This window comes from Callithrix jacchus, chromosome 13 (assembly GCF_049354715.1).
Source record: "Callithrix jacchus isolate 240 chromosome 13, calJac240_pri, whole genome shotgun sequence".
NCBI lineage: Eukaryota > Metazoa > Chordata > Mammalia > Primates > Cebidae > Callithrix > Callithrix jacchus.
The window spans coordinates 18,232,879-18,259,302 of NC_133514.1; the positions used below are offsets into that span (position 1 = coordinate 18,232,879).

General features: G+C 44.9%; 1 protein-coding gene and 1 long non-coding RNA gene across 4 annotated transcripts in view; one reads left to right on the forward strand and one right to left on the reverse strand.

Annotated features, from left to right (window-relative positions):
- Nucleotides 1–4,232: 4,232 nt before the first annotated feature.
- LOC118146751 (uncharacterized) lies at nt 4,233–7,534 on the reverse strand. Its single transcript, XR_004732675.3, has 3 exons — nt 7,040–7,534; nt 5,431–5,680; nt 4,233–4,375 (listed from the first exon to the last, which is right to left on the reverse strand). It is a non-coding gene; the product is annotated as an uncharacterized LOC118146751 (long non-coding RNA).
- TNFRSF10A (TNF receptor superfamily member 10a) overlaps nt 7,124–26,424 on the forward strand; it is a 60,351-nt gene continuing 41,050 nt past the window's right edge. For all 3 annotated transcript variants that reach the window (XM_054243740.2, XM_078347225.1, XM_008979185.5), the window contains exons 1-4: nt 7,124–7,390; nt 17,227–17,323; nt 25,381–25,494; nt 26,215–26,326. In XM_054243740.2, the coding sequence (XP_054099715.1) occupies nt 7,244–7,390; nt 17,227–17,323; nt 25,381–25,494; nt 26,215–26,326 (470 nt within the window). In that variant the 5' untranslated portion in view covers nt 7,124–7,243. The remainder of the gene's footprint in view (nt 7,391–17,226; nt 17,324–25,380; nt 25,495–26,214; nt 26,327–26,424) is intronic.

Here is a 26,424-nt window from a genome sequence, read left to right on the forward strand (position 1 = left end):
GATGTTCAAGTAATCTATGCTCTTACTGATCTTCATTCTGATTGTTTTGTCCGTCTTTGAAAGTGGGAGAATTGAAGTCCCCAACTATTACTATAGCAGTGTAAATCTCTTCCTTCGATTCCGTCCATGTTTATTTCCTGTATTATGGACATGATGGATTGGATAAAAGGAACTGAGTGAAATAGGACTTTAGTGGGAGATTTTATGTTTATCTGACTAGGAGTTAGGGAGGGTTTACTGTGTGCTGTAGCTTTTGGTGTCATAGGCTAAAACTTCCTCTGCTGTCTACCACCCCTCTTTTTTTTCTTCCTGAAGATTTCTTTGTAAATAAGGTCTGAGACATTCCCCAGTTCATTTTCTTCCACTTTCTTCTTCTCTCCTACCTTCTATCTCCTAATCATCGTAAGCATTTTACCCTCCAAAGTAAAAATACAGGTTCTTGGGTATAGAATCATTTTAATAGGCCCTGCCAAATCACATGTTATTACAATTGTTTTACTGTCTCCCTACTAGTGTGCATGTCCCTTAGAGCAGGTACTGCATATTTTAATCTTTGCATACATTTTGCCTGGTACATAATCAATTTTCAATAAATACTTGTAAAATTATAGTAGGCAGGAGCTAACAAACATTTTCTGTCATTGTTACTCCTCATTAGATAAGTCACTCCTGGCCAGGCACAATGGTTCAAGTCTGTAATCCTAGTCATTTTGAAGGCTGAGGCAGGCAGATCACTTGAGCTCAAGAACTCAAGACCAGCCTGGGCGACACAGCAAAACCTTGTCCCTAGAAAAAGTACAAAAATGAGCTGGGCTTGGTGGCCCATGACTGTAGTACCAGGCGCTCAGCAGGCTGGTGGAAGAATCTCTTGAGCACAGGAGGTCGAGGTTTCAGTGAGGCATGATTGCACCACTGCACGCCAGCCTGGATAGCAGAGTGAGACCCTATCTCAAAAGGCAAAACCAAAACCATGAAATCCTTCTAGGTAGACTTTCTGTCTTCACAGTGGTTTTTAATGCTGATTCATAATAGAATCTCTTTTAGGAAACTATAAAATATACGTTGGGTCTACAGAAAAGATTGTTGACCTGAGTGGAAGATAAGCTATTTCAGCATACCCACGGTAACTGTAAAAAAAAGAACCAAATGGAAATTTTAGAGCTGAAAACTGCACTCTCTGAAATAAAAAAATTATTTGGGCTTTTTGAAGTGAGATTGAACATTGCAGAAGAAAGAATGGGTGAACTTGAAAAGAGATCAACATAAATCATTCAAGCTAGAGCAAAAAGGAAAATGAAACTGAGCTAAAACAAGGAAGTGAGTCAGTGACCTATGGTACAATATCACGCACTACACATGGAACCAGGGACCAAGAAGAAATGGTTGATATATTCTCAAAAGTCGTGAAAAAATACCAACTTACAGATTCAAAAAGTTCATAAACCCCTCAGAAAATAAATGTAAAGAAAGCCCTATGCGGACACATCATAGTCGATCATGCAGAGCTGATTTTATGCATTCACAGGGAACACAGATATGAATGACAGCTGACTAAAAACAACCGAGGCCCAGGATCTGTTGAGTAGTGAAAAAAACCTGTTGACTCATTATTCACACACATTGAAAAATGCATTAAAAACAAAGAAATGCAGAAATTGTGGCAGATTGAACTTTCCAAATTTCACCACAACAAATGTAACCAGAATAAACAATCCAACTAAAAGGCAGAATTTCTCCAAAGCGGGGGGGGGGGGGGGGGGGGGGAGAAAAAGCCAGCTGAAAGTATTAACTGCCTAAAATATATGCACTTTACATATAAAGCTTTGGATAGATTGAAAGTAAAAGATGGAGGCCAGCACGTTGGCTCATGCCTCTAATCCCAGCACTTTGGGAGGCCAAGGCTGGTGGATCACTTGAGGTCAGGAGTCAAGACCAGCCTGGCCAACATGGTAAAACCCCATCTGTGCCAAAAATACAAATATTAGCCAGGCATGGGGGCAGGTGGCTCTAATCCCAGCTGTGTGGGAGGCTGAGGCAGGAGAATTGCTTGAAGCTGGTAGGCTGAGGTTGCAGTGAGCTCAGGTGGGTGCCTCTGCATTCTGGCCTGGGCAACAGAGTAAGACTTTGTCTCAGAAACAGACAAAAATCAGTGAAGTCATAGATAATCCAAAAAAAATTGTCAAGCACCTTGACCTAAAAAACATTTATAGGATACTATACCCAACAACTGTAGAATGTTCATTCATTTTGAGTGCACATAGTGTGTTCACTAAGGTACACCCAATTCTGGGCCTACGAAAAGTCTTAACAAATTTAAAAGGATTGAAATTGTATAGAATACGTTCTTTAGTTGCAGTAAAATTGAACTAGAAATCAATGACAATAAGATATATAGAAAATACTTTGATATTTGCAATTTAAACAACCATGGGTCAGGGAAGAAAGCTTGTGGAAATCAGAAAGTATTTCAAACTAAATGATGATGCAAAATATCAAAATTTGTAGGAAGTAACTATAGCAGGACATAGAGAGTATGAGTGTTTATATTGTAAAGAAAAAAGGATAGAAATCAGTGATCTGGGTTTCCATTTAAAAGCTAAAGAAAGAAGAGCAATATAAACCCAGAATAAGTGTAATAAAGGCAATAATAAGGTGAGGAAATCTATAGAAAACAGAAAAACCCTGAAAGTATAAACAAAATTAACATAACATAGCTATTCAAAAAGAATAATAACATTTATAAATAATCAGTGAAACTCATCAGAGACAGAACATAAATCCCCAAAGTCAAATAAAAGAGAGGATATGATTGCTAAGGATAACAAGGGAATATTGTGAGCAACTTTATGCCAATCTATTTAAGAACTCAGAGACAAATTCCTTGAAAATTTTTACTTGCCAGAAGAGACACATAAAATATTAGAAAATCTGAAAAACCTTTATCTATTTTAGGATTTGAAGTTATTATCAAAAACCTTCAGACACACACATACTCCAAAAGAAAAACAAAAATTATCTCCAAGTCCGGATCATGTTACTGATGAATGCAGCAAACACTGAAGAAAGAAGTAATGCCAATCTTGTATGACTCTCAGGAAAACTGAGTTTATTTTATAAAGCCAGAATAATAATTACACCCAAACTTAGATATTACAGAAAAAGACAATGATAAATCAGTACCTCTCATGAATACAGACACAAAAATATGCTTAAGAAAGTACTAGCAAGTCAAACCTAGCAATATGTAAAAATGATAATATATCAGGCTGGGCTCTGTGGCTCATGCCTGTAATCCCAGCACTTTGGGAGGCCGAGGCGGGCCGATCATGAGGTCAGGAGTTTGAGACCAGCCTGACCAACATGGTGAAACCCCATCTCTATTAAAAATACAAAAAGTAGCCAAGTATGAGGGTGCATGCCTGAAGTCCCAGCTACTTGGGAGGCTGAGGTGGGAGAATTGCTTGAACCCTGGGAGGTGGAGGTTGCAGTGAGCTGAGATCACCCTGCCACTCCAGTCCTGCCCGGGCAACAGAAGGAGACTTGTCTCGCTGCAATGCCCAGGCTGCAATGCCCTGAGGCATTCTCAGCTCACTGCAACCTCTGACTCCTGGGTTCAAGCAATTCCCCTGCCTCAGCCTCCTGAGTAGCTGGGATTACAGGAGTGCGCCACCATGCCCGCCTAATTTTTGTATTTTTAGTATAGACAGAGTTTTGCCATATTGGCCAGGCTGGTCTCGAACTCCTGACTTCCTGATCTACCCACTTTGGCCTCCCAAACAAAGCCCTGGGATTACAGATTACAGGTGTGAGCCACTTGCAAGTGTAAGCATGTTGGGAGGTGGAGTCTTTTGGTTGTTGTTTTTTTTTGGAGGTGAGTCTCGTTCACCATGAGTTTTGGAGGAGACATTAAAATCATAGCAGGGATCTATGAGGAAGCTATAATATTGTATCTAATGGTGATTAATTAGATGTGTTCTCTCTAAGATATGGAATAAGATAAGCATGCCTGCTTTAACTATTTCTATTTAACATTGTACTGGAAATCCTATCCAGAGCAATTCAGTAGGAAAGATGAATAAAAGGTATAAAGATTAGAGGCCGGGAGCAGTGGCTCACACCTATAATCCCAGCACTTTGGGAGGCCAAGGTGGGAGGATCATCTGAGGCTGGGAGTTTGGGACCAGCCTGACCAACATGAAGAAAACCCATCTCTACTAAAAATACAAAATTAGCCAGGTGTGGTGGCATATGCCTGTAATCCCAGCTACTTGGGAGGCTGAGGTAGGAGAATCACTTGAATCCAGGAGGCGGAGGTTGTGGTGAGCCGAGATCATGCCATTGCACTTCAGACTGGGCAAAAAGAGTGAAACTCCATCTGAAAAAAAATAAATGAATAAATAAATAAGATTGGAAAGGAAGAACTGAGACAGTTTTTAGTTACAGTCAATAGGATTGGTTACATAGAAAATCCTAAATAATTATAAAATAACAACTAGAAACATTACATCTTTTTAACAGTACCATAGGATACAAGGCCAATGTACAAAAATCAATTGTATTTCTGTATAGTTGTAACAAATAATTTGAAAATAAAAGAAGCAAATTACACTAGCAATAGTAACAAAAATATTTAGAAATATATTTACAAAAGATATGCAAAACCTGTATCTGAAAAGTTTGTGAAATATTGTCAAGCTTAAGTAATGAATATCTAAATAAATAAATCAATTTCATAGATTGGAAGACTCAAAATCGTTCAAATGTCTATTATTCCCATTGATCTCTACATTCAATGCAATCCCAACTAAAGTCCCAGCAGGCTTTTTTACTTGAAAAAAAAGGATTCTATATAAAATATATGTGGAAATGCAAACCATTTTTAGGGGGCAGGCAGGGGGAGGACTTGAAATCCCTGATTTCAAGATTGACTATACAGCTCATAATTAGGACAATGTAGTAGTTAGCATGACATTAGCCAAATAAAGATAAATGGAGTAGAATGGAGTCCAGAAATGAACACACACACACACACACACACACACACATGATCAATTTAATTTCAACAAAAGTGATAAGGCTATGGATAAGGACAGAAAATCTTTTCAACAAATGGTGTCCGAACACCTGTGAAAACATGGAGAAAAATGCACATCAGCCAGAGCCCCGTTTCTCTTACCCACTCAGCCCCGTGGTCGCCCTGGGAGCCCTGCGCGGGCAGGACTGTGACTCGTTTTCCTTTCGGGAGGCCGATTTCCCACGCCGGGGCCCGCGCAGCGCTAGGTGCAGAGGAACTGCTGGCAGGACCTACCCCACATTGGACCCCAGCCAGGACGCATTCCCTGTCACGCGCCAGGTAGTCTCCCCTGGTTTAAGGGCTTTCAAGACTCTTAACAGGTTAGGAAGATCCAGAAGAAAGGCGGAATTGGGTACCTAGGGCTTGCCTGACACCGGGGACAGTGGAGCTGAGGTGACATTTCACTGGCATCGAAACCTGAGACTACCAGCAGGATGGGTCCCTCGTCGACGGAGGGTATCGACGGAGGAGGCCGTAGAAGCCTTCAGCGGCCCGGAGTCCACATCCCGCGGTGGCGGCCTCTGTAGCCTTCATTTCGCCACCATCCGCCCACCAAGCGCCTGCTGAACGACAGGAACCCGGCTACCCAGAAGCTGAGGTCGACTCCTGCTGAGAGAAGGCTAATTAATGGAAGGGAGTCGGGAGTGGGTTTCGAATAAATGCTTGTGGCCGGGCGCGGTCGCTCACGCCCTTAATCCCAGCACTTTGAGAGGCCTAGGAGGGCGGATTACCTGAGATCGGGAGTTGGAGACCAGCCTGGCCCAAATGGAGAAACCCGTCTCTACTAAAAATACAAAAAATTAGGCGGACGGGGTGGTGGGCGCCTGCAATCCCCGCTACTCATAAGGCTGAGGCAGGAGAATCGCTTGGACCCGGGAGTGGGGAGCCGAGACTGCGACATTGCACCCCAGCCTGGGCAACAAGAGCGAAACTCCGTCTCAAAAAATAAATAAATAAATAACTAAAAGAATAAATGCTTGTCGAAGCTCTCATGGAGGATGAGAGAGATTAAGCTCTGGCTAAAATAAAGCCAATATCGCCACTGCTTGGAGGATTAGCCTCTGCTCGGGGTTACCATCAGCCAATTAGAAAGACACGATTCCTATGCCTTCTCGTTCGATAAAAAGTTGAAGGCTGTTGTTGGCAGTAACCAGAATTAATATGATGAGGAAAATAAGTATTTGAAAAATTGATTGATATTAGGGGTCTGAGTTTATATATCATATTAAGCATTCGACAATAGATCAGGTAACAAATAGTGCTACTGGGATGAATATTGTGGAGAAGTAGTCTACTCTGAAGCTTAGTGAGAGTTTAAGAGTTTGGATTGTCGTTCCGTGTCAGTTTGAGATAATGACTTCTTGGCATGTGCATATAAATATTGCTGTAGGGAGGAGGCTAATGACGAAGGCGCATGCGATAGATATTTTTACGTAATTTGGGTATGAACCTTTTTTGCAGGGGCTGGTTAAGGTAGTAATAATCGGTTAGATTAAGGGGATTAGGGCAATTATAGCACTGGAAAAATACATGTTTATTACTTTTATTTGGAGTCCTAAGACCCACGGATGACTCTAATCCTTTAAAAGTTGAGAAAGCCACCTTGTTAGGCATGGGGCGTGAGTTAGCAGTTCTTGCACACTTTCTCGGTAGATAAGAAGTTGCAGGCCTCTATTACTAGATCCACAATCTAATGTTTTGGTTAAACTATAGCTACAGCATGCAAATCCCATAATACTTTTAGGGTTTAAGAATAATAGGAAGATAGGAAAGCCTCGCGCTGGGACTAAATGGCAAAGCGACTCCGAATGCAGCGGCATCCAGGCGGCGGGTGAGGTCGAGGGACAGCAGCGGGGGCGGGCAAAGAGGAAGGAAGTTCAGGGTTCACCAACAGGAGTCTCAGGTGCCCCGAGAAGGGGGAGGGATCAGGTGCCTTGACCCAGAGAATGCCAACTTTGGTCTTACCAGAGCGCAGTGCTTCTTGGATTGACGCTGTTTGACGCAATCGCCAGCTGGAGTAAAGCTGGGCGCTTTCCTGGCAGCGACTCCGAATCTAGGGAGCTCAGCGAGAGGTTCAGAGGCAGTCGCGGCCACACCCAGCACAGCTAGGGGCTCCTCCGCGTCGAGGATTGAACAGCGGGGCGGGGGCCGAGGAGCGCTGCCTACCCCATGAGACAGCCGGGACCCTGCGCCCAGGCTCCCTCGAGGGCCCGGGCAGGGCGCGCCCCAGGACCCAGGCGGGCGCGAGGAGCGAGGCCCCGGCTCCGAGTCCCCCAGATTTTCTTCTCCGTCGTCGTCGTCGGGGTCTTGCTGTGGGTGAGTCCCCACCGCGGTCCCTGCTGGGGAAAAGCGCGCCTGGCACAGGGAGGAGGCAGGGAGAGAGGGGGACGCGACGGGGTGCCTGGCCTGGGTCGCCTGTGGCCGGACGTGTCCGTGCAGCAGGAACCCGTCGTAGAAGTCGGAAGAAGAGTGGGGTCCCTAGGGTCTGGCAGGAGTGACCTGCGCCTGGAGGGAGCAGAGAGCCCTAACCGCCTCCCCACAGGAGTCTGGGCCGGGGGACTCCACCCTGTCCTCCGCTGCGTAGCGCGGCTCCCTCCTCCCAACGCCTCAAGATGTCTGGGGAGGTTTCGGAATCGGCAGAGCGAGCTCAAGTGTGTAAACTTCGAAGCTACCTCCAAGCCACACTGGCTGCGTGAAGGGGAGCGCAGGGGACATGTCTTTCTTCCCCCCCACCCCCCTCCGCACCCCCATCCTTCTTTTCGTTTCGTGTGTGTGTGTGTGTGTGTGTGTGTGTGTGTGTCTCGCTCGGTCGCCCGGGCTGGCTGGCGTGCGGTGGCGCGATCTCGGCTCACTGCAACCTCCGCCTTCCGGATTCAAGCGATTCTCGTTTCAGCCTCCTGAGTAGCTGGGGCCACAGGCGCCCGCCACCGCGCCCGGCTAATTTTTTGTGTTGTTAGTAGAGACGGGGTTTCACCGTGTTAGCCAGGATGATCTGGATCTCTTGACTTCGTGATCTGCCCGCCTCGGCCCCGAAAGTGCTAGGATTACAGGCGTGAGCCACCGCGCCCGGCCGCTTCATCCTTCTTTACTTAGACAAACGGGTTAAACGCGCGGCCCGGCAGGAAAAAGTAACTTTCTCTCCGCTGTCCGTAGTCTTCCGTTTCCTTCGAGTCCCATGAGCACCCCGGCAGCAGTTTCCTTCCAGCCATTTTCTTTTCTTTTTTTTTTTTTTTTTTTGAGACGGGGTTTCGCTGTTGTTACCCAGACTGGAGTGCAATGGCACGATCTCGGCTCACCGAAACCTCCGCCTCCTGGGTTCAAGCAATTCTCCTGCCTCAGCCTCCCGAGTAGCTGAGATTACAGGCACGCGCCACCATGCCCAGCTAATTTTTGTATTTTTAGTAGAGACGGGGTTTCCCCTTGTTGACAGGATGGTCTTGATTTCTTGACCTCGTGATCCACCTGCCTCGGCCTCCCAAAGTGCTGGGATTACAGGCGTGAGCCACCGCGCCCGGCCCCCCTTCCAGCCATTTTCTTGCACATGAACAGGTACAGGGCGGTGAATCAACTGCAGTGACACAGCCGGGACGGGGCATACCCATCCTGCAGAAGGCAGCAAACCGCGAAAGCAATCTGGAAAATGCCAATGCCTTCAGTTCTCTTTCATGTCCGCAGAGGCTCTGCCACTTGCTCTCTTCCAGATTTCTTCCACATCGAGGAAGCACGAAACAAAAGCTAAATAGCTCAAGGATAAAAACCAGTCTTACAGGTGTCAGGAAATTTCAAGTTTTTTTAACAAAGTAAACAAGATCCAGGAAACTAATGGCATTTTGTAATCTGCAAATAATTACAGAATTTATGTTTTAAACATCAGTTTATATGAGGTGGAACCCACGGTTGATGCTTACTTATTATTATTATTATTATTATTTTTTTTTGAGATGGAGTTTCGCTCTTGTTACCCAGGCTGGAGTGCAATGGCCCGATCTCGGCTCACCGCAATCTCTGCCTCCTGGGTTCAGGCAATTCTCCTGCCTCAGCCTCCTGAGTAGCTGGGATTACAGGCACGCGCCACCATGCCCAGCTACTTTTTTGTATTTTTAGTAGAGACGGGGTTTCACCATGTTGACCAGGATGGTCTCGATCTCTTGACCTCGTGATCCACCCGTCTAGGCCTCCCAAAGTGCTAGGATTACAGGCGTGAGCCACCGCACCCGGCCAGTGTGAGTCCAGGTAGATGTAGGGCTCACCTGTGTAGACAAGATCAAACATCTGAATGTGGTGGTTTGGGAAATGTGACAGTTGGTTTAAGTGGCTGTAAAAGAATACTTGAGGTTGTGTAATTTATAAAGAGGTGTATTTGGCACGTGGTTCTGCAGGCTACACAAAAAGCATGGCACCGGCATCTGCTTCTGGTAGGAAGATTCCACTCATGGCCAAGGGGAAGGACAGCTGGATTCTGCCCATCAGGGAAAGGGGATGGGGAGGACGGTGGGGGAGGGGAAAGAGTTGAGCAAAGGGACGGGGAGGGGCCAAGTTCATTTTAACAACCAGCTCTCAGGGGAACTAAGAGTGACAATTCCCTGCGGGGGATGGGAGAGGAGGTGGGTATGGCACCATGTCATTCATGAGGGATACACCCCATCCCCAGACCCCAACAGACCCCACCAGCTACGCTGGGGTTCAGATTTCAGCATGAGACCTGGTAGAACCCATAAGCAGACGCCAAGGCCTTCTGCCGTCCCACAGGACCCTCTCATCCCACCATCCAACAGCTTTCTACCTGTGCATTTATAGGCACCTTAGGTTTTAAAAATTCTGAGTGAACAACAAATCGCTTTAGGTGTTTTCCGTCAGTACCTGCATGTGTCTCACTCTTTTTAACAGCATCATTATATTTAGTGCATGGGTGAAACACATGGGGTGAACCACAGTTGATTTTAATTTTCCATCCTATGGACAATGGTTAACATGATATCCTCCCTTTGTGCTAATTCCAGCAGGATTGTAGTGAGAACCCTTGTATGTGTCACGTGTCCGTATATCCACGTTCACTGGAGTATTAGGCAGCTCCTGAGGAGAGGAATTGCTGGGTCAATGAGCTCATCAATTTAGAATTTTGTTTGGATGTTGCTAAATTGTCCTTTGGGAGAAGGTTGTGTCAATTTTACACTCACACCAAGAGTACCCAAGCGTGCCCGTGTCTCTGCACCCTTGCTACACAGAATTTTCATTCTTTCTTAGTCTAAGAGGTAAAAAAAATGATACATCCCAATGTTGTATTTTTTATTTCAATGTTATTAAAGATTTTCAAGGATCCAGGAATTTTTTGAGACTGGGAGTAGATGACTTTGAGACTCCAGATGAGACAGCAGGGGAGGGAGCAGGGAAGACTGCAGTCACACCTATGCATCTGGGAAACCGTGGTCAGCTGGGGCCAGTCCCTGCCACTCGCCATGCCTGTGAATGGAGATAAGGTCTCTGTCCTCAGCCTGTCAGGATAACCTCAGATGAGCCTAGAGATAAGCTCAGTTTCTGACCTCAGGTCCTGGCTCTGTCAGTGCTGGGCTGGTCCAATCTCTACACCACGTCCTTCCACCTCTCCCCTCTCTTTATCGCAGTAGGAAATGAGAAATTGTAAAGGCTCAGGAGCTCAGACCCTCAGGCTGTTAAAGAGCCCAGAGATCGGAGGCTGAAGACTGCCAGGGTTGGCTGTGCTGTTCTTCAGCTTGGTGACTCTTGTGTGGCCCTAGCTCCTTCTTATAAAATAGACGGATGTAAGAAAAAGTCCCCAGTGGCCCTGTGTAAACCGCAGTGGACTGTGTGGGCAGATGTATGCTGTCATGTGGGAGGAAAAATCACATCCTCAGCGACAGTGTCAGTCACTCTGAACTGGTTCCCCAGGGCACATGCCCTCCACCAGCAGAGGCTGCAGCCTATCCTACCTGCACCTCGGTATCAGCTCCCTGAGTTTGAGGCAGAAGCTTCTGAAGACTGGGGTGGAGCACCATGGGGAGGGGCTGTGGAGGAACAGAGGAGCCAGACTTCAAGTGAGGACAGCGATGGCACTGCAGGGCCACAGCCTGGGTTACCTGCCACACTTCAGTTGTCCTTCTAGTGGGCATGCAGCCCAGATTGCAGTTCGAAGAGTGAGCAGGAAATGTCTCCATCTAGGTGGCTGCAGCTGGCTGCTCACCCCGCCCCTACTGAGAAGCAGCAGTCCCAGTTATGGTCTTCTGTCCTGTATCTAGGAATGGCAGCGCAGTGAGGCTCTAGCTTTTAGCTTCCAGGTCGGGGATGGGGACCGTGGGGACAGTGCCATGCCCCAAGCCTATGCTGATGGACAGCTGATGTCCTCCTCCCAGCCAGAGACTGCACATCTTTGTTTAGGGTACTTTCCTACCCCAGAGAGATGGGGATTGTTGCTCTCATTTTGTTTGGAGAGAAAATGAGATTTAGGAGGAGGAAGTCCCCAGCATTTGGGACCTGGCCTGCTTGATAATAGCAGGTGCTTGTTGGTCTGCGAAGAGCCTCTCTTGGATTCCCAGGCAGGTATCTGTGATAATAGGGAAAGGAGAAAGAGTCTGCTTTGTAGGGAAGAGCAGGGTGTGCTCAGCACCTCAGACACCCGCCTGGGGTCAGGAGGAGATATGAATCATCACATTTTACAGAGGAGGGAACCACAGCTCAGAGGGGGAAAGTGTGTGCACCAGGGAACAGGCCAGTCTGTCCAGAGCAGTGGTAGGAATGAGGGAAACTAGGAATGACCACTTTAAAAAGTTAGATGACGAGAATTTCAAAGTGAAGGCATTGGAGTTTGCTGGTAATAGGTTTGTATGGCTTAGGTCATATTAAGTGCATCAAGCCCTTGCCCCATGTCTGCTGTTGGTCTCAGCACTGAGTGGAGGGAGAGGGAACAGTCTTGGTAAAGAGGAGGGAGGAGACACACCGCCTGGGGTGGGCTCTCTGCCGCTGCCTCCTCCTGCTGTGATTTCTCTGGCTGAGGCTGCCCCTCTCACCTGGCTTGTCTGTGGGAAGGAGACCTTTGTTCTCTGGCTGCTTTTTTTTTTTTTTTTAGCAGAATCTTGTTCTGTCACCAGGCTGGAGTGCAGTGATGCAATCTCCGCTTCCTTCACTTCCTGAGTTCAAGTGATTCTTCCAACTTAACCTCCTGAGTAGCTGGGACCACAGGCATGTGCCACCATGCCTGGCTAATTTTTTCATATTTTTAGTAGAGGTGGGGTTTCACCATGTTGGCCAGGATGGTCTCAATCTCTTGACCTTGTGATCTGCCCGCCTCAGCCTCCCAAAGTGCTGGGATTACAGGCTTGAGCCACCGCGCCTGGCCTCTGGCTGCTTTGAAGACTTTCTCCTTAACAGTGGTTTCAGCACTTTGATTGCAGCAAAAATAATCCTCAGGAGCCATGCCTCTAGCACTTTTGGCCTCCCCTTCTGAATAACAACAGCCATGTTTTGGTCTCTGTAGGACTAAGTTCTGCTGAACAGCCGCTTCTGCGTATCTCTGCCCTGCCCTTGGCCTCTGGGAGCTCCTGGGGATCCTCAGCAGAGTCCACAGGGCTCTCAGGGGGACCCTCCCCATGCTGCAGCCTGGAGCCTGTGAGCTGAGCAGTGAGCTGAGGCCACCACTGGGCTCGCCTCATGGGCTTGGAAGGAAAGTCATTCACCCAGGAAGTGGGTGATGAGTCCTTTACTCTGAGAATGTCTACGCCTGGTGGCGGTGGGAGGACAAGTGAGCCCTGTGTGAATCCTGCTCCCCAGAGCCCACAGTCTGGTAGAGGAGGTGTCACCAGGGACCTAAATAGCTATCGGGAAGCATGGGGTCCCACCTGCCTCACCTCCCCCACCTCCAGAGAGGCTGTGCGGGCTCCAGGGATACCATCTCCCTACTTGAATCTGGCAGAGGGAGGCTGTGGAGTTGCAAGTCCCCAGGTCCTGGTATTGTTGGCTTGTAGGATGTGGTTTGATTAAAATCAACATTGAGGGTAATGTTTGTACTCACAACAGCATGTGCTGAAATACAGTACTTGCACGTGCCAAGTCTGTCCTCAGCACTTTATACACATATGAACACACGGAATCCTCATACAACCAGACTGTACAGGAACCCTCATTGTCATGAGACAAAGAACATTCCTTCAGGGGAGGGCTGGGCAGGGGGATGAGCGACCCTCGGGGCAGCGGCAGTGATTGGGTCACTGGGTTGTGCTGGCCTTTCCCATGGGGGTATTTGGTGCTTGTTCATGAGGCCTGCACTCACCTAGGGCTGAGTCACATCTAGGGGTCCCTGAGAAGTCATTTAAGGCCACCTCTTATTTCAAGAATGATAGACATGTTTAGAGATGAAGTGGCTTCCCCCAAACCATGAGGCTGGCCCGAGTCTTTGACAGATGGCTTGTTTCTTAAGGCAGGGGTCTTTTCATACTAAAAGAACAAAGAAAGAAAGAAAAACACCACAAAAGACTCAGGGGAAGCAGATTTCCGACCACAGGACGACTTTCAGAACAGGTCTGAACTGCTCATTTTAAGATCAACAAGGCATTTTTTAAGATATGTATGCTTGAGAGAGGAGACCACAGTGTGAATGCCAAACTTGCCTGTAAACACAAGGCAAGGAAACCCTGTGATTAATGACTCAGCTCAAGAAGAGGCAGGGTCAGGAGAGTCTGTGGAGGAGAAGACCTGGAACAAGACCTGTCTCTCTCGCTCTCTAATGCGCTCACACGCACACGCACACACACACACACACACCCCCATACCCTCACACCCCCATGAGCCAGAATCTGTGAACTGAGAACCTCACTTCTCTGACCACAACTTCCATCTCCCTCAATCAGAGACACCCACAACTGCAGAGCTGTGTCCCAACCTCACTTGTTGTTACTCCCTCCCCTACTGCTTTGACTTCCTGTCTGCCTGGGAGCCTGTCTGTGTGGACTTTTTCTTCTATGTCCACCAGTGTCCCTGCCACCAATAGCATTTGTCACCTCTGCCTGGGCAGCCCCTCATGACTCTTCACACCTTCATGGACTTTGGGGTTATTGATGGCTGTGCCTCATCTCCCTGTGAACTGGAACTGTCCTAAGGAAAGGGAGGGTCGTGCCTTGTTCCTGATACTCCAGGATTCCTTGCAGTGTGGTCACCCGGCACCGACTTGGGTGAATGAGTAACATGGGTTCTAGGAAGGCTGCACTGCCTTATGTGAGAGGTGGGAAGAGCAGCTGAACAGAATGCTGAGAACTGCCGAGATCCAGAGTCACCAGGGGCTCGTTGTCAGGTTTTCATTTGCTATTAGCAGATATATTTTTTAATGCACTATTTTTAGTGTTAAAAGTGAATTCATCAGAAGACATAATAATCATAAACATGTATATGTGTTTTAGTAGAGCTTTAAAATACATGAAGCAACACTCAAAAGGACTAAAGGGGGATCATGTTGCCCCCTTCTCAACAATTGATTAGAACAATCAGATGAAAACAGGAAAATAGAAGATCTGAACACCATCAACCCCCTTGACTTAACTGACATCTATAGAGCAGGCATGCAACATCTACTGGAGATTCATTCTTTTCTATGAACATGGTACTTCCACCAAGATAGACCACATTGTGAGCTATAAAACAAATCTAAAAACATTTAAAATGAAGGAAATTATATAAAATATGTTCTCTGATCTCAATGAAATTAAATTGTTGCAATGACAATATCTAGATAGACTCCTCATATGTGAATATTAGCAACATACTTATAAATAATTCATAGTTCATGGATGAAGTCAAAAGAGAATTCAAAATATTTCAAAATAGCTGATGATAATTATATAATATGTGGAAATGTGTGGGAAGCCACTAAGTCAGTGCTTAGAGTGACATACACAGCTCTCACAGCTTCTGTGAAAAGAATTGGGAGTTGGGGAAAACAAGGAGTGACTGCTAATGGGCATGGAGTTTCTTTTTGGGGTGATGAAAATATTAAAAAATTAATTTTACTGCTGGTTATACACTTCTATAAGTATATTTAAAGGAAATAATTATATATATAATGTTTATCTCAGTAAAGTGCTTTAGGATTAAAAGAAGAATGGTATCACAATCAATGACTCAGAGGTCTGCATTATTTACCCATAAAATAAGTGTCAATTGGCCAGGCGTGGTGTCTCACGCCTGTAATCCCAGCACTTTGGGAGGCTGAGGTGGGCGGATCATGAGGTCAAGAGATCGAGACCATCCTGGCCAACGTGATGAAACTCGATCTCTACTAAAAATACAAAAAAAAAAAAAAAAAAAAAATTAGTGGGGTGTGGTGGTGCATGTCTGTAGTCCTAGCTACTCAGGAGGCTGAGCCAGGAGGATTGCTTAAAACCAGAAAATGGAAGTTGCAGCGAGCTGGAATCACACCACTGCACTCCAGCCTGGTGATAGAGCAAGACTCCGTCTTAAAAAAAAGAAAAAAGTGATCAATTAAACTCAAAAGCAGTAACAAGATGACAAGGAAATAATGAGCGTGAAATCAATGAAACAGAATTCAAACAATAAAAGGAATCAATAAGCCAAGAGTTGGTTCTCAGAAGTGGTCAACAAAATTAATAAAAGTAATAAAGCAAGGTTCAAAAGAAACAAAGAACAGCATGAAATACCAATATCAAGAATTAATGATGGGATATTATTACAAACTCCACAGCTAGTAAAAGGGTAGCAGTGGGATCTCATGAGTAACTTTATGCCAATCAATTTGACAACTTAGATTAAATAGAAAATTTCTTGAAAAACACTACTCAGCAAAATAGCCACAAGGGGTAAAGCTAATTTAAATATTCCTAAAGTGTCTATGAATTGGAGTTCATTATTTATTTATTTATTTTGAGATGGAGTCTCACTCTGTCACCCATGCTGGAGTGTAGTGGTGTAAACTTGGCTCACTGCAACCTCCACCTCCCAGGTTCAGGCAATTATCATGCCTCAGCCTCCCTCCCGAGTAGCTGGGATTACAGTCACCCACCACCACACCCGACTGATTTTTTGTATTTTTAGTAGAGACGGGATTTCACCCTGTTGGTCAGGCTAGTCTCAAACTCCTGTCCTCAGGTGATCTACCCGCCTCGGCCTCTCAAAGTGCTGGGATTACAGGTGTGAGCCACCATCCCCAGTGGGATTCATTGTTTAAATGCTCACAATGATGAACACTGCAGTCCCATGTCATTTCACTGATGAATTCTATAAGTGTTTTTGGAAGAAATAACACCAACAGTAGACAAATTGTTTCAGGACATAAAGAAGGAGGAAAAACTTCTTCCATGATGACATCTACTGATTCTCAAACTCTTCCAAGAAATTGAGTTGGAGGGAACGGACCTCTTTCTAACTCTTTCTGTGGGCCCTGCATTACCCTGACACCATAGAAGTGACGACAGGAGGCCTCTGTGTCTTATTCCTGATCTTGGAGAAAAAACCTTTAGTCCTTCACTGTTAAGTAGGATGCGAGCTGTTGGCTTTTCATATGTGGCCTAAATGTAAGATCTACAAGAATTATACAACTCTCGGAGGAAAACAGCAATCTTACCTTGGGGTATATATCCAAAAGAACTGAAAGAAGGGGCTCAAAGAGATTTTGTACACCCATGTTCATACCGGGGTTGTTCACAATAGCTAAATTGTGGACACAATCCAAGTGTCCATTGACAGATGAACAAATATGATATGTATATGTATACATGCATGTGCGTGCGCGCACACACACACACACACACACACACACACACACAAACACTGGAAAGGAACTGGAAAGGAAGGAAATTCCAATGCATGGTACCAAATGGATGGATCATGCTGATACTATGCTAAGTGAAATATGGCAGTTACAAGAAAAAAATAAGATACTGTGTGGTTCCATTTACATGAAGTACGTAGAGTAGTCAAATTCATAGAAACAGACAGTAGAACGGTAGTTGCCAAGGGCTGGGGGCGTGGGGGCAAAGGGACAAATATGAGTACAAATAAATGGTTGAATTTTAGAACTGGGAGAAAGATGCAAATTCTCTCTAGTTTTGGAGGCTGAGGGAATGGAATATGAGATTAATCTTGTAAAGGGTGAGATCTGAAAGCCACTCATGCCAGTCCCTGCTTTGCCCCCACAGGCTGTACCTGCCTCAGCTGTAACCATCAAACGTGATGATCAATTACCTGCCTCACAGCAATGGAAACATAGCCCTCCGGGAGAAGTGTGCCCACCAGGTACATTCTAAGACTGGTCTCTAATTCTTTACACCTCCCTTTTCCTTACCATATACAAAAATTATCTCTACATTCATCAATAACATTCCTTTTCCATGTTGTTCCAGTTTTCTGTTTCCTGAAGCTTCTGGTTCTTCTATTCAGCAGATATTTACTGATCCTTTGCCAAATCCAAAGTTATGAAGCTTTATCTCCATGTTTTCTCATAAGAGTTTTGCAGTTTAACTCTTGATGCATTTTCAATTAATTTTTGTAAATGGTGTCAGATCAGAGTCCGGCTTCATTCTTTTGCATGTGGCTATCCAGTTGCCATTTATTGAAATGATGATTTTTTTTTTCCCCCAGTGGTCTTGGCATCCTTTTCAAAAAGGATGACCATAAAAGTATGGGTTTATTTTTGGACTCTCAATTATTTTCCACTGATCTATATCTGTCCTTTTGCCAGTGCCACACTGTCTTATAGTGAGTTTTGACATCAGGAAATGTGAATCTGCCTTTTTTGTTTCCCTTTTCCAGAATTATTTTGCTTATATTGGGTCTTTTGCAATTCATATGAATTTTAGGAGCAGCTTGCCAATTTCTAAAATCAGCTGAGTTTATCACAGGGATTATGCTGAACCTGTAGCTCAGTGTAGAGGTCACTGGCATCTTAACAATGAGAAGTCTTTTAATCCAAAGCATGAGTTTACTTTTAAAAAATTTTTCAAATTTAGATCATCTCTAATTTTTAAAATAATGCTTTGTAGTTTGCAGACTATAGATTTAGGGTTGATTTTGTTAAACTTACTCCCAGATATTCAATACTTTTTTATGTGAAAGTGGATAAAACCTTTTCTTGATTTCATTTTAGGATTCATTGTGAGTGTATACAAATATAATTGATTTTTTTTTTTTTTTGAGACAGAGTTTCACTCTTGTTGCCCAGGCTGGAGTGCAATGGCGTGATCTCGGCTCACCGCAACCTCCGCCTCCTGGGTTCAGGCAATTCTCCTGCCTCAGCCTCCTGAGTAGCTGGGTTTACAGGCATGTGCCACCATGCCCAGCTAATTTTTTGTATTTTTAGTAGAGACGGGGTTTCACCATGTTGACCAGGATGGTCTCGATCTCTTGACCTGGTGATCCACCCGCCTCAGCCTCCCAAAGTGCTGGGATTACAGGCGTGAGCCACCGCGCCCGGCCCTATTTATTATTCTTAATGCTTTTATCGTGGCTTCCTTAGGATTTTCCCTATATAGTATCATATAATTTGCAAATCAAATAAAGTTTTACCTTTTCCTTTTCAATCTGAATTTTTTTTTTTTTTTGACTTCGAGAGGAAATATGGCTCTGTCACCAGGCTGGAGTTCACTGGCGTGATCTCAGCTCACTGCAACCTCCGCCTCCTGGGTTCAAGCAATTTCCCTGCCTCAGCCTCCTGAGTAGCTGGGACTGCAGGAACCTGCCACCATGCCCGGCTACTTTTTTGTATTTTAGTGGAGATAGAGTTTTACCATATTGGCCAGGATGGTCTCAATCTATTGACCTTGTGATCCGCCCACCTCAGCCTCCCAAAGTGCTAGGATTAGAGGCATGAGCCACCACGCCCAGCCAAGGATGCTTTTTATTTCTTTTACTTACCTAGTTGTCCTAGCGAGAGCCTCCAGTACAATATTGCATGCAAGCAGTGATAACAGATATCTTTTTTGGAGAAAATCTTTCAGTTGTTCGCCATTAAATATAATGTTAGCTGTGAGTTTTTGTAGATATTCTTTATCAGGTTGAAGAAGTTCACTTTTATTTTGTGATTTTTATCATGAAAGAGTGTTGGTTTTAGTAAAATGCTTTCTCTGTTTTTGAGATAATCCTGTGACTTTTGCTTTTTATTCTATTGATATAATTTGTTACATCGATTTATTTTGGGATGTTGAACAAACCTTGTATTTCTAGGATAAAACTCATTTGGTCCTGGTATATAATTCTTTTTATATGCTTTTGGATTCAACTTGCTAGTATTTTGTTGCAGCATCCATATTCATAAGAATTATTAATCTGTAGTTTTCTTTCTTTGTGAATTCCTTTTCTGGTCTTAATATTAAGGTAATTGTATTAGTCCATTTATACTGGGCTGATAAAGACACACCTAAGCCTGGCAATTTATAAAAGAAAGAGGCTTAATTGGACTTACAGTGCCATTGGCTGGGGAAGCCTCACAATCATGACAGGAGGCAAGGAGGAGCAACTCACATCTTACATGGATGGCCGCAAGGAAAGAGCTTGGACAGGAAAACTGCCCCTTGTAATCACCATCAGATATCATGAGACTTACTCCCTATCATAAGAACAGCATGGAAAAGATGTGCCCCAATGACTCAATTACCTCCCAACAGGTCCCTCCCACAACATGTGGGAATTCAAGATGAAATTTGGGTGGGGATACAGCCAAACCATATTATTCTACCCCGGCCCCTCCCAAATGTCATGTCCTCACATTTTAAGACCAATCATGCCTTCCCAACAGTCACCCAAAGTCTTAACTCATTTCAGCATTAACTCAAAAGTTCATAGTCCAAGGTCTCATCTGACAAGGCAAGTCCCTTCTGCCTATGAGCCTGTAAAATCAAAAGCAACTTAGTTACTTCCTAGATACAGTGGAGGTACAGGCATTTGGTAAATATAGCCATTCCAAATGGGAGACATTGGCCAAAACAAAGGGGCTACAGGCTCTGTGCAAGTTTGAAATTCAGCAGGGCGGTCAAATCTTAAAGCTCCAAAATGATCTCGTTTGACTCCATGTCTTACATCCAGGTCACATTGATATAAGAGGTGGGTTCCTATGGTCTTGGGCAGCTCTGCCCCTGTGGCATTGCAAGGTATAGCCCCCCTCTCCCATCTTGGCTGCTTTCATGTGCTGGTGCTGAGTGTCTGCAGCTTTTCTAGGTGCATGGTTAAACTATTGGTGGTTCTGCCATTCTGGGGTCTGAAGGATGATGGCCCTTTTCTCACAGCTCACTAAGCAGTTCCCCAGTAGGACTCCGTATGGGAGCTTTGATGCCACATTTCCCTTCCCTTCATTCTCTGTGAGGGCCCTGCCTCTGCAGCAAACTTTTACCTGGGCATCCAAGTGTTTCCATACCTCTTCTGAAATCTAGGTGGAGGTTCTCTAACCTCAATTCTTGACTTTTGTGCACTCACAGATTCAACACCACATGGAGGCTGCCAAGACCTGGGGCTCCCACTCTCTGAAGCAACAGCCCAAGCTGTACCTCAGTCCCTTTTTGTCACAGCTGGAGTGGCTGGGATGTCAGACACCAAGTCCCTAGACTGCATACAATACAGGACCGTGGGCCTGTACCAGGAAACCATTTTCTCCTAGGCCTCCAGGCCTGTGATAGGAGGGGCTGCCATGAAGACCTCTGACATGCTCTAGAGACATTTTCCCCATTGTCTTGGGGATTAACATTCAGCTCCTCATTACTTAACGCCAATTTCTGCAGTCAGCTTGAATTTCTCCTGAGCAATGCACAGAGTTATGGCGTTACTAAGCAGTAGGGGTTTTTCTGCTCCATCATCACATTACGGGACCACCATATTATGGGAACCACATAGGTGGTTCATCGCTGACCAAAACATCGTCATGCAGTGGATGACTATAATTTGAGTCTTCTTATTTTTTCCCTGTGTTAATTTTTTAACGCAAATTCCTGTGCCAATGTATCAATCTATTTAAAGAACTAAATTTTGGGTTCATTAATTTACTCTGTTGTTTTTCTATTCTCTGTCTCATTAATTTCTGCTCTAACCTGTATTGTTTTCTTCAGTCTGCTTGCTGGATTATTAGGTTATAGATTGAGATATTTCTTCTTCCTAAATAGGCATTTACAGCTAACAATTTCCTTCTAAACTTCAGCTACATTAGCTGAATCCCATAGGTTTGGTATGTTGTGTCTTCATTTTCATTCAACTTATTTTCTGATACCTCTTGATTTTTTCTTGGACCAATTGGTTATTCAGGAGTGTGCTATGGCCAGGCGTGGTGGCTTGCACCCATAATCCTATCACTTTGAGAGGCTGAGGCAGGTGGATCATCTGAGGTTGGGAGTTTGAGACCAGTCGGACGAACATGGAGAAACCCCGTCTCTACTAAAAATACAAAATTAGCCAGGTGTGGTGGCACATGCTCGTAATCCTAGCTACTTGGGAGGCTGAGGCAGGAGAATCGCTTGAACCTTGGAGACAGAGGTTGCAGTGAGCTGAGATTGCACTATTGCACTCCAGCCTGGGCAATAAGAATGAAACTGCCTCAAAAAAAAAAAAAAAAAAAAAAAGGAGTGTGCTATTTAAGTTTTATGTAGCTGTGAGGTTCTCCACTTTCTTCCTGCTATAGATTTCCAAATTTATTCCATTGTGGTAGAAGTGAATACTTTGGATGATTTCTGTCCTTTAAGTGTATTAAGGTTTACGACGTGGCCGAGCTTATGGTCTATTCTGGAGAATGTTCTGTGTGCACTTTAATAGAATGTATATCTTGTTTCGATTGAGTAGAGCATTTTATAGACATCTGTCCGGTCTAGTTGTTAATGTATTGTTCAAGTCTACTACTTTCTTGTTGATGTTCTTTCTAGAATTTTTTTGTATGAATTCCTATAGTTTAAGGAAACTATGCTTTTAAGTGTGGTTTGTATTTCAATTATTTCCTCCTAGTTTGTTTTTATCTTAGTCATGATTTCTTCTTTCTAGAATTTTTTTTGAATTTCAGTTATTTCCTCCTAGTTAGTTTTTATCTTAGTCATGATTTCTTCCATGCAGTTTTCTTCCTAATTTTTATATAGTTAACTTTAAGCAACTTTTTTTTTTTGAGATGTAGTTTCACTCTTGTCACCCAGGCTGGAGTACAATGGCACAATCTTGGCTCACCACAACCTCCACCTCCCGGGTTCAAGCAATGCCCCTGTCTCAGCCTTCTGAGTAGCTGGGATTACAGGCATGCACCACCTTGCCCAGCTAATTTTGTATTTTTAGCAGAGACGAGGCTTCTCCATGTTGGTCAGGCTGGTCTTGAACTCCCAAACTTAGGTGATCCCCCACCTCGGCCTCCCAAAGTGCTGAGATTACAGGCGTGAGTGACCGTGCCTAGCCCTACTTTATGCAACTTTTTAATTTCCTGTGAGGTTGAGAAGGTCGTTTCCTTCTCCAAACCTGGAAGAAAAATTTCTCATGTAGTACTTGTGTGATTTCATACTTTATAGTTGACACCTTGATATACCTAAATATACCTAGTCTTTATTTCCTTATAGGGAGAGCATAAGCAAGAAGCTTTATGATTTTTCAGCCGTAACCTTTGTTGCCCCCACACTATCACTGAATAATCACATTTTTATCATTGGTCATATAATCATCATAACACATTATCAAGGAAGTTTTTTTTCACAGTTTGGGTTTCTAAGAGTATCTTTCAATATTAATAAATATGAATCAGTAGAGGGGGATAAATAGGCACTGAAGGGGGAGAGTGAGGTCACCTAAAGGGTCAAAGCCCTGGAGGTGAAGGTCGACCCTCCAGACTCGGGCTCCTGCTGGCGATGGCTCCTGCAGCTGTCACCTTAATGCCTGGAGACCCTCTGCAATCCAGGGGAGCATGAAGCAGGCCCCTTTTCTTTTCTTTTTCTTTTTTTTTTTTTTCTGAGACACAGTCTCACACTGTCACCCAGGCTGAAGTGCAATGGCATGATCTCAGCTCACTGCAACCTCTGCCCCCACGGGTTCTCATGATTCTCCTGCCTCAGCCTCCTGAGTAGCTGGGGTTACAGGCCCCTGCCACCATGCCTGGCTAATTTTTTGTATATTTAGTAGAAACAGGGTTTCACTATGTTGGCCAGATTGGTCTTGAACTCCTGACCTTGTGATCTGCCCACTTTGGCCTCCCAAAGTGCTGGGATTACAGGCATAAGCTACTATGCACAGCCCATAGGCCCCCTTTCTATGGATCATTCTTTGACTCTGTACAGGGAGGACCCATTTTTCCTTCCATTTTCCTCCCATGGCAGGTGGCATGGGCTATATCTGAAGCCTTCCCCTCATTGCTGTATTGCCTCTGTGCCTGTTTGTGCCTTCTACTGACCATGAGTCACTGAGGACAGGCATTATGACTTTTTGTAAGTTTCCAGGGACCCAGGTGGAAGAGACCATTGCCCTGGTCTCTAGGCCCATGTGGCCATTAATCACTTCAAACACAGCGACTCTGAATTGAGATGTGCAGTGAGTGAAATATACACTCTGGGTTTCAAATACAATATTCAAAATAAAAGAAAATATCGTTCGGGCGCGGTGGCTCATGCCTGTAATCCCAGCACTTTGGGAGGCCGAGGCGGGTGGATCACGAGGTCAAGAGATGGAGACCATCCTGGTCAACATAGTGAAACCCCGTCTCTACTAAAAATACAAAAAAAATTAGCTGGGCACGGTGGCGTGTGCCTGTAATCCCAGCCACTTGGGAGGCTGAGGCAGAATTGCCTGAACCCAGGAGGTGGAGGTTGCGATGAGCCGAGATCACGCCATTGCACTCCAGCCTCGGTAACAAGAGCGAAACTCCGTCTCAAAAAAAAAAAAAAAAAAAAAAGAAAGAAAATATCTCAATGTTTTATCTTGTTTACATGTTGAAATGCTAATGTTGGCTGGGTGAGGTGGCTCACTCCTGTGGTCCCAGCATCTTGGGAGGCAGAGGCAGGTAGATCACCTAAGGTCAGGAGTTCGAGACCTAGCCTGGCCAACATAGTGAAACCCCATCTCTACTAAAAATTAGCCAGGCGTGGTGGTATGTGCCTGTAATCCCAGCTACTCAGGAGGCTGAGGCAGGAGAATCACTTGAACCTGGGAGGTGGAGTTTGCGGTGAGCCGAGATCATACCACTGCACTACAGCCTGGGCAGCGACAGAGTGAGACTGTCAAAATTACATCAACGAATGGACAAAACATCCAGTTAACATCAAATGGCAGTAATCCTAAATTTAAATCAACTAAATCCCCCAATCAAAAGATACAGCCAAAACCCAACGGTATGCTACATCCAGACCCATTTCACATGCAAGGATACACAGAGACTCAAAACAAAGGGATGGAGAAAGATTTATCAACCAAATGGAGAGCAAAAATAAATAAATAAATAAAAAGCAGGAGTTGCAAATCTCACCTCTGATAAAATAGATTTCAAAGCAACAAAGATATAGTGGTAAAAGGATCAATGCAATAATAAGCGCTAATGATCCTAACACCCAGATACATAAGACCTGTAAAGAGACTTAGACTCCCTAGACACCCACACAATAATAGTGGGAGACTTCAACATCAATATTAGATAGATCAACGAGACAGAAAATTAATAAGGATATCCAGGACTTGAACTCAGATCTGGAACAAGTAAACTTAACATTTATAGAGCTCTCCACTTTAAATACACAAAATATACATTCTTGTCAGTACCACATCACACCTACTCATAGGTTTAAATGAAATATTGATCAACCATTATTAAGCACAATTATTAGCATAAAAGAGGTTTTCAATACCCATTTTTAGCATAAAGCAACATTCCCGTTCTCCCTCTTTTTCTTCCTCTTTCTTCCTCTCCTACGCTCCTTTTTTTTCTTTCTTTCCTTCTCTCTTTTCTTTTTTTTCAAGGAAAAAAAAAAGAAGACATGCCCCTTGCTTCTCCTTTGCCTTCCACCATGACTGCAAGTTTGCAGAGGCCTCCCCAGCCAAAAAAAAAAAGCTAATGTTTTGGATATTTTAAGTTCAAAAAATACATTGTTAAAATTAATTTGACTTTTTTCTTTTTTATTTGTTTTACTTATTTTTTACTTATTTTAATATGGCCCTCACAGAATTTGGATTATGTATGTAGCTTGCATTATATTTCTGTCAGCTGTGCCAGTCAGACGTGTGTAATAGATGCAGAATTGATGACAAGATCAAGCCGAGAGAGGGGATTTCCCTGTGGCCAAAAGAAGAGTATCCCAGCCACCGCCACCGGCCTCTGGAATCTCTGTGGCAATTCATTCACTGGCTTTTCTCTCCCCTTCCAGAATATTTCCAATTAGAACCCAGTGGAGATTGTAACCAGTACATGGCTGGTGGAGGTTACCCCAATGAGTCCAACAACTTGCCTTCTTGCTGCCCATGTAGAGTTTGTAAATCAGGTACAGAATGTGTGGACCCCTTGCCCAGAGGTGTGAGGGTGGGGCAATGAGGTGGGAGTTGTAGCCGATGTGAGTCAGGGAACCAAGTTCCAGCCCAACTTGGTCTTCAGCATACCCTGTTCCATGATTATGACTTTGGTTGATAAAATAAAACAGAAAGAAATCATATTTATAATGCATGCCACCTGTGTAGTGCAAACTGTCAGCTGCGAGAGGGTGGGGGCATCGTTATAGCACAGAGAAGACCTGGCCGAGTGGACAGGGCTGGGTTTCAGTGGCGGCGTGGGTCTGCTCCAGGGCCAGGCTCTCTCCCCGGGCTCTGTGCTCCTGGAAGGTGCTCAGCCTCATTCAGCCTTCAGGTTCTCAGGCCCCTTTCTCCTCCCCAGCAGGCTGGGTTTTTGGGAAGTCACCCGAGGGCTCCTCTCCTTGCAGAGTCTCTCAAATGACCCTGTGCCTTTTTTGCTACTGACCATGTGATCGAAATGGTGCTTTCCCCCTAATCTGATGTAATAAATAATGAATCATGGTCCTTTATATTACTCTGAGTATTGGTGACGGCCGAAGGGTGGGTGTCTTGTATGAGCCCCAAGTGTGCTGGTAGAAAACCGGCCCTCAGAACTCCTTGGTAAACCAAGTTGAGCTGAGCTGAGTGGGAGGGGTTCGGGGTGGTGAGGAAGGGTCGAGGGACACGTCAGGGAAACAAATCTGCTCTGTCATCAGATGAAGAAGAGCTAAGTCCCTGCACCACGACCAGGAACAGAGTGTGTCAGTGCAACCCAGGCACCTTCCGGGAAGAAGATTCCCCTGAGATGTGTCGTAAATGCAGCGTACGGTGAGACAGCAGCCAGGGGCTCCCAGCAGCCCCAAGGAGCCCCCAGAAACCAGGAACCTCAAGAAGACCTGAGTCTCCTTGTGCTCCTATCTCCCCCC